This window comes from Pan troglodytes, chromosome 11 (assembly GCF_028858775.2).
Source record: "Pan troglodytes isolate AG18354 chromosome 11, NHGRI_mPanTro3-v2.0_pri, whole genome shotgun sequence".
Classification (NCBI taxonomy): Eukaryota; Metazoa; Chordata; class Mammalia; order Primates; family Hominidae; genus Pan; species Pan troglodytes.
This window is the reverse complement of record NC_072409.2, coordinates 65579897-65594284: the sequence shown is the minus strand read 5'-3', so window position 1 is coordinate 65594284 and position 14388 is coordinate 65579897. Positions and strand designations below refer to the sequence as shown.

The 14388-nt window shown below is 43.2% G+C and overlaps 1 protein-coding gene across 4 annotated transcripts in view; it reads right to left on the bottom strand.

Moving 5' to 3' along the window:
* OSTF1 (osteoclast stimulating factor 1) overlaps positions 1–14132 on the bottom strand; it is a 58508-nt gene extending 44376 nt beyond the window's left edge. For 2 of the 4 annotated variants that reach the window (XM_520078.8, XM_063787778.1), the window contains exon 1: positions 13960–14124. In XM_520078.8, the coding sequence (XP_520078.2) occupies positions 13960–13993 (34 nt within the window). In that variant the 5' untranslated portion in view covers positions 13994–14124. Of the gene's footprint in view, positions 1–13950 lie in introns of all 4 variants that reach the window. The other 2 variants (XM_009456742.5, XM_009456741.5) reach the window with 2 other exon arrangements.
* Positions 14133–14388: the final 256 nt, after the last annotated feature.

The window sequence follows — 14388 nt, the reverse complement described above, 5'->3', positions numbered from 1 at the left end:
GGTTCAGGAAGCGGGGTCTAAGAATGTCCAGTCAATCAACATGACTGAAGCCTGGGGTAAAAGATGGCAAGAGATTAAACTGGGGCATGAGCGGATGCTAAAGGTTTTCAAACTTTTTCGAGATCCGTAGGAAGAAATATATTTCATATCAGGACACACACACTCATAAAACATAAAAAAGGTCTTATAAAAATTTCTTATCCTTACTTTGAGTGATTCACTCTGATATTTTTTGTTTGTATTCTATTTTCTTTTCTTCAAGACGCTAGTCATGACTAATTTTACTGACTTTACTACCTACCAATTCACCACTCACAGAGTGAAAAAACACCAGGCCGGAGCATTTCACATATCAATGTGTGCATCCACTGTTTAGAGATGAAATTATAAAAATGCCCTCACTGGCTGGGTGTGGTAGATCACACTTGTAATCCCAGCACTTTGGGAGGCCAAGGTGGGAGGATCACTTGAGGCCAGGAGTTCAGGATCAGCCTGGGCAACACAGCAAGACCCCATCTCTACAAAAAACAAAAATAAACAAAAAATTAGTTGGGACAGTAATGTGCGCCTACAGTAATGTGCGCTACTTGGGAAGCTGAGGCAGGAGGACAGCTTGAGCCCAGGAGGCTGCAGTGAGCTATAATTGTGCCACTGCCCTTCCAGCCTAGGTGACAGAGCAAGAAGCCATCCCTAAAGAAAATAATAATTTAAAAAAATTTTTTAATGGCCTTACTCTTGGCTCTCTATGAAGACACATGCTAGCAAGACAACATGATGATATAAATATGCCCTTTATTTATAGTGCAACCTCTTTCAAACCTGATATAGAGACCAGGATATACACAACATCTAAGAAGACAAAATGGGAATCACTACAGACAGAACTGAGCTTAAGCTAAGAGCTCAATCAAAGCTGACCCAACAGATACACAGGGGCCAAGTTGGTAGCTGAGGGTATTTTACTATTTCTAGCTAATATTAGAACTCTGGTAAAATAATACAAACTTTGGACATAGGAGAAAGATTATAAAACACAAGAGGAAAAAATAAAGAGCAAAGGATTATCAACATCTTTGAAAACGGAGCCCCTCTTTGTTCAGAAAACAGGAGGATTCAAATGTTCTTATGTAGCACGTACAAGAGCCTCCACAAAAGTCCATATCTCAAATTCTAACAGACCCAAAAAGAGGAAAACGAGTTCAGAAAGGTCATCTATGAGAAACTAACAAGCTGTCCAAAGTATCTGTTTCTTCCAAGATCATCTACTCACTAAGACAACAGCCTTTAAACTGAAAATTGTTTCCCTAATTGCATCCTCTCTCAAGTCACAGCAGTGCTACTTCAAAAGGTTGGTGTTGTGTTCCTAAGAGCCACATTCCTATCATAAAAGTGGCTTGCCTGGTGACCTGGAAATGTCTGACCTGACGCCCTGACCTACCTGACCTGACACCCTGACTCCACTCCAGGGCTCCGCCTAGACAGCCCAGGTGGTGAGCCCTTTCTCCAGCTTGGCCCGGTCCTGAGAGTCGAGATTGTTTACGGGAAGGAGGGGCTAGGCATAAGTCAGGAGGATCTGGAAAGACCGAAGGAGTCCAAGTGACTCCCAGAAAGGCCAGGGGAGAATTTTAACCCTAAGAAATGTCAAGGTATTTTCCAAGCCAGCTCAAATTAGGGGTGGAGGAAGGGAAGCACAAGAGAATGGAGTCCTTTAGGATTTCCCCAGAGAACGGGAAGGCCAGGAAGTGAAAAGCTGTGGTTTCTGGGGCTGTAATTAAAATACGGTAAATTACAGGACCATTCTTGCCGAAATCCCCCTTTCTCCTGGAAGGTGGGGGAGAGTTGTGACAATACTTCCACGGTCAAATTCTTACCTTCAGCCACGCCAAGGCCCCGGGTCAGACCTACCCCTGAGGTTGCAGCTGCTCAGAGACTTTTTTTTTTTTTTTGAGACGAGTCTCACTGTGTTGCCCAGGCTGGACTACAGTGGCCTGATATCAGCTCACTGCAACCTCCGCCTCCCAGGTTCAAGAGATTCTCCTCCCTAAGCCTCCAGAGTAGCTGGGATTACAGATATGCGCCACCACAGCCCGGCTAATTTTTGTATTTTTAGTAGAGACAGGGTTTAGCCATGTTGGCCAGGCTGGTCTCAAACTCCTGACCTCAAGTGATCCATCTGCTTCAGCCTCCCAAACTGTTGGGATTACAGGCGTGAGCCACCGCGCCTGGCCTCAGAGACTTTTTTTTTTAAAAACTCTTTTTCACTGATGGATGCCCAGAAGATCATTTTATCTTTTTATGAACATGGGCACATGGACAAGGAGGGAGGAAATGGAGACAATGGAATCTTTTCTTAAACTTCTAGGAATGCCTTGGTCCCCTCCCAAGCCCTTGAGCCTGCAGAACTATTTACTGTTTAAGATGTGGATGGCGTGGCAATGAGAATAACCTCTGCTCACAGAGACAGAAGAAGGAAAAATCAGTGCTCTCTGGGGCAGTGGCTTGCCACCAATATGCAGTGGTCATTTAAATTGTAGGCTTTCAGAATAATCACTAGGAATTTGATATCCTTCTATACCCACTGTCTACATGCAGAAGTAACCTGCTATCTCTTGCTATCTGTCGTAACAAATTGTAGTTCTTTACCTTTGGTTTTAAGATACTTAGTGGAAAACTAACACTTGAGCACTATAATAATTTTCAACTATGAATAGAATGATTTTTGTTTGAATTCTAAAGCCATAGCAACAAAATTTATTCCCATAAGTATAATTCTATGTTCTTAAAATTGCCATTTTGGCCAGATATAGTGGGTCATGCTGGTAATCCCAACACTTTTTTTTTTTCTGAAACAGAGTCTCACACTACTGCCCAGGCTGGAGTGCAATGGCACTATCTCGGCTCACTGCAACCTCCGCCTTCCAGGTTCAGGCGATTCTCCTGCCTCGGCCACCCGAGTAGCTGGGTTTACAGGCGCTCATCACCACACCCGGCTAATTTTTTGTATTTTCAGTAGAGATGGGGTTTCACTATGTTGGCCAGACTGGTCTCGAACTCCTGACCTAAGGTGATCCACCTGCCTTGGCCTCCCAAAGTGCTGGGTTACAGGTGTGAGCCACCACACCCAGCCTAATTCCCAACACTTTGGGAGGCCCAAGTGGGAAGACTGTTTCAGCCCAGGAGGTCCCACTATGGAGACCCCATCAGACCAGCCTGGGCAACACTGTGGGACCCCATCTGTACAAAAAAAAATTTTTTAATAGTTGGGCTTGGCAGCACATGCCTGTAGTCTCAGGTACTCAGGAAGCTGAGGCAGGAGGGTCACTTGAGCCCAGGAGGTTGAGACTGCAGTGAGCCATGCACTCCAGCCTGGGTGACAGAACAAGACCTTTTCTTAATTTAAAAAAAAAAAAAAAAAAAAAGCCATTTATCAGAATCTCTTTAAATATATAAATGTTATTTTCTTTACCCCTGTAATCCCAGCATTTTGGGAGGCCGAGGTGGATGGATTACCTAAGATCAGGAGTTCGAGACCAGCCTGGCCAACATGATGAAACCCCATTTCTACTATAAATACAAAAAATTAGCTGGGCATGGTGGTGCATGCCTGCAATCCCAGCTACTCAGGAGGCTGAGGCAGGAGAATCACTTGAACCCAGGAGGCGGAGGTTGCAGTGAGCCAAGATCGTGCCATTGCACTCCAGCTTGGGCAACAAGAGCGAAACTCCATCTCTAAAATAAATAAGTAAATAAAAAAGAAAAAAAGAGGCTTTTGGTTTCTGCCAGTATAGCTGGCAGAGTGATGGGTAGGGAGAGAATCATTCTCTTAGCAGATTAGTCCTCCCTCTTCTAGAGATAAGCACTGAAAACCCTCCTCTCTGGAATCAAATACAATGATTTCTGTAAAGCAAGGTCTTAATTTAAATCTATGGCTTAAAACTATCACCTCCAAAAGAGATGGGAAAAAATAGCATGAGAGGAGACAAGAGGATCCTGAATGATATTTTGCACAGAGAATTTCTAAAATCTAGTAGAATACGTAGTATTTTCACATCTTGGGTCTACAGAGTTGATGTTATTAACTTATAACCAACTTTACATTTTCCAAACATAAAAAGTCTTCAGTATCTCGATGGCCATTCAAGAACAACCACATTTTGCAAGGGTCTCCTTGGAATCTGTGCATATAAAGCCCCAGACATATTCCTGCAGGGAGACCCCAGTGTTCTCTTTCTCTAGACAGCTACAAGAAAAGAAAAAAAAAAATTCTGCCCTATGTAGCGAGAGCCTAAGTGAATCAGATCAGGCCTAATTATTAGTACATTACGCCCCCTTCCTAACCCTCATCCTATCCTTTTCCACCTCTTTGTTGTTTCTCATGGAAATCTGGACTTATGAAAAGCCTTTGCTTGGTGTGTTTAATTCCTCCATATGTTTCTATCCACATGCTGCTGAGCACTGAGTAGCTGGGAGTTGGGAAGGGGATCATTGAAAATGGCCCAGGAGTCTAGGAGAAGGAGCACGAAATGAAATTAGTCAGAAATGTGAGAAATTATTTGAGAGGCCAGTATGAGGCCATGAAGAAGATTTCAAATCAGATTTAGCATGAGATGAAGAAACTAGCCTGGGCAACAAGGTAAAACTGTGTCTCTACAAAAAATACAAAAATTAGCCAGGCATGGTGATGCACACCTGCAGTCCTAACTCCTGGGAAGGCTAAGGTGGGAGGATCGCTTGAGCCCAGGAAGCAGAGGTTGCAGTAAGCCCAAGATCATCACACCACACTCAGCCTGGGCAACAGAGCCAGACCCTTGCCTCAAAGAGAAAAAAAAAAAAAAAAGAAACTGAGGCATAAAGTAGTCTAGTGACTTATAAAGGTCACCTAGCAAGTTAACTACAAAATTGGTGCTAATGGAGCTGTTGCTTTAAAAAAAAAAAAAAGAGGGGACGGCAGGAGGGCCAGAAGTTCATCCCACTCATAATGAAGCATGTCCAACCCCCACTAGACTTTTACGTTTGGAAAATGTAAAGTTGATTATAACAGTAATACCAACTCTGGAGACCTAAATATGTCTGGGGCTTTATATGCACAGATTCCAATGAGATCCTCAAAAAATGTGGTTGTTCATGAATGGCCATCAAGACACTGAAGACTTGATGTTTGGGAAAATGTAAAGTTGATTATAACTCAGTTTATCATGGTCTGAAGTAGCTTTTCAGGTTAAATCTGGCTGAGGGGAGGGGTCCATTCCATTGGTTGGGGAGCTTAGAGTTTTATTTTTCGTTTACACTTTAGAGCCCCAATATTTAGATACAGAATAGGTTTTCAAGAGTGCAAAGGCCTTAGGCAAGGACCAGAAGCCCTGTCAGATGGGAAGGGTTCCCTGAAAGCGGAAGCAGGCAGTCACCATAGCAGTGACTCCTACCTCACATTTCAGCTTCGGATAGGCCCAGGTTCTAGTGAGCAGTTGCTTGGATGACCTGAATGCAGAGAGATCAAAGAGAATGATTTATTCCCCCAAAGAAAAATGTGGTCGAAAACAATTTTAAGTTTGGTACACCATTCAGAATATTAACTTTGGCAGGAATGGTTTCTGTTGCAAAGTTTCATGGACACTTTCCTTGCCTGAAAAACCGGCAGGAATACCTTCAGATGAAGTCCTCCCAGGGCTAGCATCAGATAAATCTGAGCACTGACTCATCAAAACAATAAGCCCAAAAAAGCAATGAAATAATACATGCTAGCCAGAAAGTCTTGTGAACCTGGGTAGTCAACATTTCAGACATAAGCATAAGAGTTTGGTTTTCAAATAAGGAAGGATGAGACTCCGAGATCCTCCAAATCTTCTGGAGTCTGAGATACCTGCCAACTGTGTCTAAAACCTAGAGGGGCTTCTTTCAGCCAACCCCGTCTAACCCACACTCAGCGAGCTAAAGTTTGGAAGCATCTTCTCCCCAAATATGGATTTGGTCAGGAAGTTCCTCGAAGACACACAGACATTCCAAGATAACCTCCAGGTTGTAGTCATTTCTTTGTCTCATGGGAGTAAGTCCTGGCTGGGAAGCCGGGAATCCTAAAATAGAATCCATGAGTTTCTCAGAACCAAGCAAAATTCCTGGAGTGTAGGGATGCCAGGGAGACCCTTGTAAAGGGCCTGAGACAGTCCCTCTAGCATGAGTATAAACTGAGTTGGTTAGAGGGTCTCCCTTAATTTGAATTCAAATTGCCCTCAGGCTCCCTGGAAATTGGGAGCACCCAGCAGAAAAGATCCACATTAGATGCATTCTTCGGTCCCAAGAATATAAAACCAAAATAGCTTATCAAATTATAAGGGATGCTAAAGACTTTTAAATTCCATGCCAATCAAAATGCACAAATATAAAACCATCCCCCAACTCTAATCCCAAATGTAAGCTGAGAAATTTGCCTTGTGGCTTTCTAAAAATCCTACACATGCACAGACATAAAGTGGTAAATGACTGGAAGAATAAAAAGGAGGGGGCATGTCCGGGCGCGGTGGCTCACGCCTGTAATCCCAGCACTTTAGGAGGCCGAGGCGGGTGGATCACGGAGGTCAGGAGATCGAGACCATTCTGGCTAACATGGTGAAACCCTGACTCTACTAAAAATACCAAAAATTAGCCAGGCGTGGTGGCGGGCGCCTGTAAGTCCCAGCCACTCTGGAGGCTGAGGCAGGAGAATGGCGTGAACCCGGGAGGCGGAGGTTGCAGTGAGCCGAAATCGCGCCACTGCACTCCAGCCTGGGCGACAGAGCGAGACTCCATCTCAAAAAAAAAAAAAAAAAAGAGGGGGCCACAGCAGTCACACCAGTAACTTGTTTAATTGATTTGCAGTTGCTAAATCTCTTTAACTCCTTGCCCTAAACTAAACACCTACAGCAACTGTTAGCACTCTGAGAAACAGATAAGCAATCTGTGAAGAGGGCTGACGTGTGCATTTAAATTCTTGCTTTCTGTGTGGAGCAATACCATTTTTCACAAACTGTTACACTGGGTAAACGGCCTTCTCTTTATTCAGAGAAAATTATCTGGTTCACAGTTCTCCGTGCACATACCAAATTTCCTTGACTTCTCTGAAACAAGCTTAGCCCTGATTTAGTTAGACAAATGTGGACAGGAGGATGCATTATTTCCTTTCTGCCTGAATCAAATGACTTTTCCCCCTTTGCTGCCCAGCAAACTCTTACTCAGCATTGGGAACTCTGCTTAGATTACTCCTCTTCCGTGACATCTTCTCAACTGCCTCAAGCTCCTTGCCCCGTTCTTCCCAGCCCTCTGACCACACTTTGATAACATCTCCTATCACAAGCACTGAGATTTTTCTGTTTAAGACATGGTCGTACATTTTTGGTAGAGAAGTAAACTGGTACGACCTCTTTGAAAAGCGATTTGGAAATTTCTACGAAAACAGCAGTGCACTTACCCTCTGAAACAACAAATCCCACTGCCAGGACTTTATCCTGTGGATTTACATGTGTAAGCAACAACAATACTATTGGGAGACTATTTGTTATAACAAACGATTGAAAACAATCCAGAAGTACGTTAATTAGGGTCTGGTTAAATGAGCTCAGCAGAATACTACGTAGTTATTTAAAAGAACCAGGAAGTTCTCCTGGTTCTAATATTTGTGTTGTATTGTTTGTTTGTTTATTTGAGACAGGGTCTCGCTCTGTCACCCAGGCTGGAGTGCAGTGGCACGATCTTGGCCTCCCAGGCTCAAGTGATCCTCCCACCTCAGTCTCCTAAGTAGCAGGGACTACAAACACGCACCACCAAGCCCAGCCAATTTTTTTCATATTTGTTGTACAGAAAAGGTTTCACCATGTTGCCCAGGCTGGTCTCAAACTCCTAGGCTCAAGCAATCTGCCTGCCTGGGCCTCCCAAAGTGCCAGGATTACACGTGTGAACCACTGTGCCTGGCCTGTACATTTTTCTGAAACTCCTTTAATTTGATAGAGAATCTTGACACCTCACTCATATCAGCCCACTGAAAGGTGTCCCTGTATCATTTTTTTTTTTTTAATGTAGTCTTTCCCTGTCCATTAAGCAAGTGAGGACAACTTTGGCAATGGGTTCTGTTATGCCCTGAGGTATAAGGTGTGTATTAGAAAATCTCACTGCACTAGTCACGTAAGTCAAATTGTGGGAATGCTGAAACGCCAAGGGAGGGGACCCCAGTATTTCCAGAAGGGAGGAATGCTTATCAGAAGCACATAACCTCCAGCCTTTGCTACTTTGTAGTAAAGCTACAAGAAAAGCCCAATCACAGTCTCTGAGTCCACCCCCACCTTCTTTCAGGAAAAAAAAAAAAAAAAAAAAAAACCACCTTTTTTTTGTATCAAAGCGTTTTACATTATCTGTCATTCATAACGATTTAGTGGCTGTGCAGTTACAAAGAAATAAAAGACTGTTCCACTCTCAAAAAGTGCATAGTTTAATGCTCTAATACGGATCCATTGAAAGAGGGCAGTTACACAAACCAAATACCAATAATACAACTGCATAAGCTAATAAAATGACTGTCCAACAAAAGCAGGTCCAACCCAATAACATCTCTGGCAGGTTTCTCTGCTCATATGCATGGACTCAATTAAAGCTTCTGTTCCACTTCCAGGTCATACCAACCACTCACTAGCTTTGAGATCTTAGATAGTTTACTTGACCTCATTAAGTACTACTTCATCCATAAAACAGGGATATGAGGACCCACCCACCTGATAGGAAAGTCAGAATAATTAAAGGAGACAGAGCATACACAGTGCTGGGTGCAGTGCCTGACATATGGGGCCAAATATATGTTAACCATTCCCATTATCATCATCATTGTGAAATTTTCAAGATGTTTCTCAGGCTTTATTCTGCCAACGGGTATAAAAAGTATCAAGTTTATAAAAGAAGACTATTCACGTGCATATTTCACCTCACTTTTGATTAATTCCTTTGTTGGGGTAAAAAATACATAAAAATTAAGTTCATTTTAGATAAAAACCTTTTTTTCTCAAAAATGTTATTTAAGCAGCATGCGTGTGATGTCTTTTAAGTTTTATGATGTTTTTACTCTGAATAACAAAAAAACCTGAAACACTGACATTTGCTTCTTCAAAGTTCCATGAATTTATTTTCACAAGGCACATGAAATATTTATGCTTTACTTTCACCAGCAAAATCAATAAGCCATTTGGAAAAAATGGCCAAGGTCAGACACCAGGTTTCCAACTACAATAGAGAGTTACCAAACCTGCTTAGAATGAGATGATTCTACAGCCCAAATCTCATTCAGTATCCTTTGGCCCATTCTTATTCTCAGAATGAAATATTTTTAAAAAGATTTTACGAGAACAAAAGTTCTGTTTTCTACAAGCCAGACAGATTCACGCTCATTGAACTGCAAGGCTTCTGAGAGTGGCTGAAAACAACATAAATGCTATACGTGTAAAACTAAGAGGTTGTACTCATTCAGAAAAAGGAAAGGAGGGTCCCAGCCAGGTTTGGTGGTGAGCACCTATAATTCCAGATACTCTGGAAGCTCAGGAAGGAAGACTGCTTGAGCACAGGAGAGCAAGACCAGCCTGGTCAACATAGCAAAATCCCATCTCCAAAAAAAAAAAAAAAAAAAAAGAAAGAAAAGAGAGAGAGAGAAAGAAAGAGGGTATCATAAAGAATGAGCTGAAGACCACGAAATTGCAACACATCTTAGTAGAGTACCATGGTGGCACAGATAACAGTTAAGGGAGAAAGTTTCAATGACAGACCTTGTGTGGCCAAAAGTGATTCTATAGAAACAAAATCAGTAAGCAAGGAAAGGTCAAACTGCGACAGAATTGATTTTTCAAGCAGAATGCAGGCAATACCATATAGCCTTTTGGAAACATATGCCAACCAACAGCAAGACATTTCAAACGGAAGCTGAGATGCTGTTCTGAGGGTAATTGTTTTTATTTTCTTTTTTGAAATGAAATGGATGTGAAGAAGAAAGAAACCTGAAAGAATATTCAACCAAATGTAAATAGTGATTATCAGTAGATGACAGGGATGATTTCTATATTTTAGTTATATATTTATTGTTTACCTTTTTCTAAATTTTCTAAAAATAAAAAAATTATATTTTTACTTACAAGCTTTTTTAAAAAAAACAAAATGAATGAGATCAGCCATCCACTTGTAAATATGGGATACTCTAGGTAATATGTGTAGATACATACGTCTTCCCCATTAGACTCAGGACCCTCGTGAATGACACCATAGATTATTGTTCCTTGGAACCCCAGTGTCTAGCACAGGGCCTAAAATATGAGCTACATTTATTAAGAAACATTTGTTTAGCAAATGAATTCTGGATATGGCCAAAAACCCAAACAAGGTAACCCTGATCTATCCTCCAGATGGTACAAAAATGGCCAGGGTCTCCCACTAGCATCTGCCCGGGACTTCCCTGGGCAGCCTCCTTCCACAAACCGGCCCCCTGTTGGGGATGTGCTGATCAGCCGGAAAGATGCTATTAGCCTGCATTATAGCTTAATGTCCCTTGTTTTTAATATCTTCCAGCAAGTCCTTTGTCCTTACTCACCTAGCTCCTTTCCTTTTAGTATTGTCTACTGAATTGAGCCATGCTGTTTTGCCCAGATCTTGCTCTGAAAGAAGCTATAAGAAACATGGCTAGGATGTTCTGTCTTGTATTTCTGCTAGAGATATCCAGGCCACTCCAATACTTTAAGAGAACCCACAGGAAAATCTGTCTCAGATCTCAATGCCATTAAAATAACTACTTTTCAGAGCAAGTGACACATTTTAATTTTATGAGCACTATGAATCTTGAGATTTTTCTCTCTGCTTGCAGCTGAGAGCCAAATCTACAGTGACCTTACTACACATGCAGGTCTGTCTGTAAGCTAACTTTTCCTCTTGTTTCATCTTACTATTCTTCCCTTCCTCTAGATGACCATGCTTTATCTTTACTTTTTCCTCTCTCTCAGATCATGTGTATTTTTAGAAGTCCTTTTGGAATGAGGCAAGGTTTAAACAAACCAAAAAATTAAATACAACCCCAAAGCCCCCAATCCCATGCTGTCTTTGGAGATTTTTATCCATGCAGCTTGCCTGCAGGACAAGAAAGTAAAGCTCCACACCACTCTCCTTGCTGTCAACCAGGGGCTGACCTTTATGTGCATTTGTGACAAGAAAGTCTGTAGACCAGAGGCCCCTCCCTTTCGACTTCCTGACCACCAGCTCTAAAATACACATTTGATCGCCAGTGTGAATGGAGCACTATGACTTAAGGCAGAATAGCAAATGGTTAAGAGTGCAGACTTTGGCCAGGCACAGTGATCCCACACTTTGGGAAGCCGAGGAGGGTGGATCACAAGGTCAGGAGTTCAAGACCAGCCTGGATCCTGTCTCTACTAAAAATACAAAAAAAAAAATTAGCCGGGCATGGTGGCGGGCTGCCTGTAATCCCAGCTGCTCGGGAGGCTGAGGCAGAGAATTGCTTGATCCCGAGAGGCAGAGGTTGCAGTGAGCCGAGATTGCGCCACTGCACTCCAGCCTGGGCAACAGAGCGAGAGTCTGTCTCAAAAAAAAAAAAAAAAAAGAGTGCAGACTTCAAAGCCAGACTACCTGGGTTTTAATCCTGCCTGCTACATCCCCCACTCTAACTGTTGACTTTAGACAAGTTAAATAACATTTCTGCGCATCTTTATTTCCCCATCTGTGCAACAGGAACAATATAATGGTACTGATCTCAAAAGATTGTTGAGAGCAGCAAATAAAGTGACTATACCATTGCCTAACACACAGTAAATGTGGGACAGTACTACAATAGGACATTTCTGTTTTTGTTTTTTGTACTCTGTTGAGACGGGGTCTTGCTATGTTGCCCAGGCTAGTCTCAAACTCCTAGCCTCAAGCAGTCCTCCCACCTCAGCCTCATAAAGTGCTAGGATTACAGGCATGGCCCACTGCTCCTGGCCATCGCTTTTTTTTTTTTTTCTTCAACTAAGCTAGCCCACACAAAGTTTCAACTCTGATTGGCAGTAATGTTTCTCACTGTAAATTACTAAACTGGCAAACCCATTTCTATGGTAACTTTGTGTCTGGATCTCATTTGTAAATTAATGTTGATTCAAAATTCCCTTTATCCTGAATCAAGGACCAGATAAAACAAATTAAAATAAAATAAAATGCAAAGTTCCCTCTAAACACCTGTCATGTTTAACCATAAGCTTTCTGATGTGAAGGAGAAAGGAGGTTCCTGGGAATGTATCCACAATTAGTAACAGGATGACCCTTAAACCCCCAAGTGTGAATGAACCCACATGTATACATTACTGTGTACACACACACACACACACACCTGTCAATGTCCCTCCATTTGCAATATAGACAGCATTTAATACGCCTGAAGAGATTTTTAAAAAGGGCATTCTTTAACGTATTTCAACTGGCAGCAGGTGATCAGAAAAAAATAAGATAAATAAAATATTGTTTGGCTATCAAAGAACAACTCTGCACTGTTAGATACTTAAGGTCCTGATTTGCAACTGAATTTAGAAAGCTACCTCATACATATGCACTTAAAATGGAAATTTCTCATCAGATTCCACATCTAATGCAATGCAGAACCCAACTCTAGCTGTGCCCCATCTTTGCCCAGGGCAGAGCCAGTCTCAGCAACTTCCTTCACACTCAGCCCACCAAGATGTCAGTCCTCAGTGAAGCACTATTCCACATACGTACGTACATGATTATCAAATAAAGGGACTTCATACTCCAACTGCAGGAACGCAAAGAAACAAAACTAGATAAGTATGAAAGCTATAGGGTTTAGGAAAATCAAGGAAAAACGTAATCACTGAAACTCATCTCTTGCAACGAAAGTTACTTCAAAATTTGATGTAAATGGATTAAATTTCAGCATTTCGCTATACCGAAATTACACTATGGGAAGAAAAAACCCAAGAATACATCGGAGCCATTTATCTTCCATTTCCTGTATTTCCCTTAATTACCTACCCAAATGAATGCACGTAAGAGTTGTTAAAGTATTGAAATACGTCAGTCCTTTCTAATTACCTACCCAAATGAATGAGCGGAACAGTATGTTACAACTTTTAATTAAAATACGTCAGTTTCTTTTACAATTATCTTATTTCTGCATATCACAGAAAATATTCTAAGAACAGAGCAAAAATGAACAGGACAATCCGCCCAGAAAACTGCTTTGAGGAATTTAGTAATCTCAGCCCTCTCAGGTTTAGCACGCCAACGTCTTTGGGAGAGCAAAGGCAAAGGAGATGATAAAATGACACTTCCAAATAGCAACAGCTGAGATCACTGCCGCATCCTAGATTCTTTCCACCAGGAGCGCGAGTATAGGGTTTTTTTCTAAACGCTCTTCCCAAGATCCCGAGGTCAATTTCAAACGCTGCTCCACGCTTAAGGCCCGAGGGAGGCTCGCTCGCCCACCCCACCCTGCAGGCATTGCACTTCCCGTTCGCTCTGGCCCGTCAGGAACCCTAACTTGACAGTGACAAACACTGAGAAAAGAGGAAGTGGCTAAAGATCATTTCATGACATTTTTTAAAGGGAGATCAATGGCCCTGTCTTTCCGGAAAACTTCGATGGGACGTTGCCATCACACCCTCTGAAAGTTTCAGCGAATGACAACGTAGCAAAAGTGAGGACTACTCCCCTTTAAATATATATATATATATATATATATATATATATATATATAAATCCTCGAAATCCTCTTGCTATCAAAATCGATCCCTCCTCCGTAACAGCGAACGCAAAACTAAGAGCGCCCATCCCGGTGGGGCCGATCTCGGAAGCCAGGCTCGGGGCCGGGTGCGCGCCGGGTCCTCCCTGCCAAGCTGCAGAGGAGGCGCCGGCACCGCGGCGGTCGCAGGACCTGGCAAGCGCCTACCTTACCTCCCTCACCTGGTTTGACTGGTTTGGGTGGCGGCTTCGACATCTCGCTTCCTGGAGCTGCAAATCCTAAAGACCCCGCCGAAAAGCCCACCGCTTGCCCGCCACCTGGCACTCCGGGCACCCCAGTTCTTTTTGTCTGGCTTACAACCGTGCGCCTCCTAGGACTGGCGCCCACCCTTGGATGCGGGAAGAGCGGACGCAGGCAGAGTGGCTCCGCCGAGTGCCCCGCCCCGCCCCGCGGCCGCCGGAGCAGTCCAGAGCGCGCGCCGGGCCGACGAGGAAGTGGACCCCGCCTAGCCGAGCGCTAATTGGCTCCCGGGCTGGCAGCTTCGCCGCAGCAGGAGCGCGGGCGGCGCGCACGGCGGCGGAACCAGCCGGAGCCGAGCGAGGGCGAAGCGGGCGTGCGCCAGTGCCGCGGGCCGCGCGCGCTCCCGATAG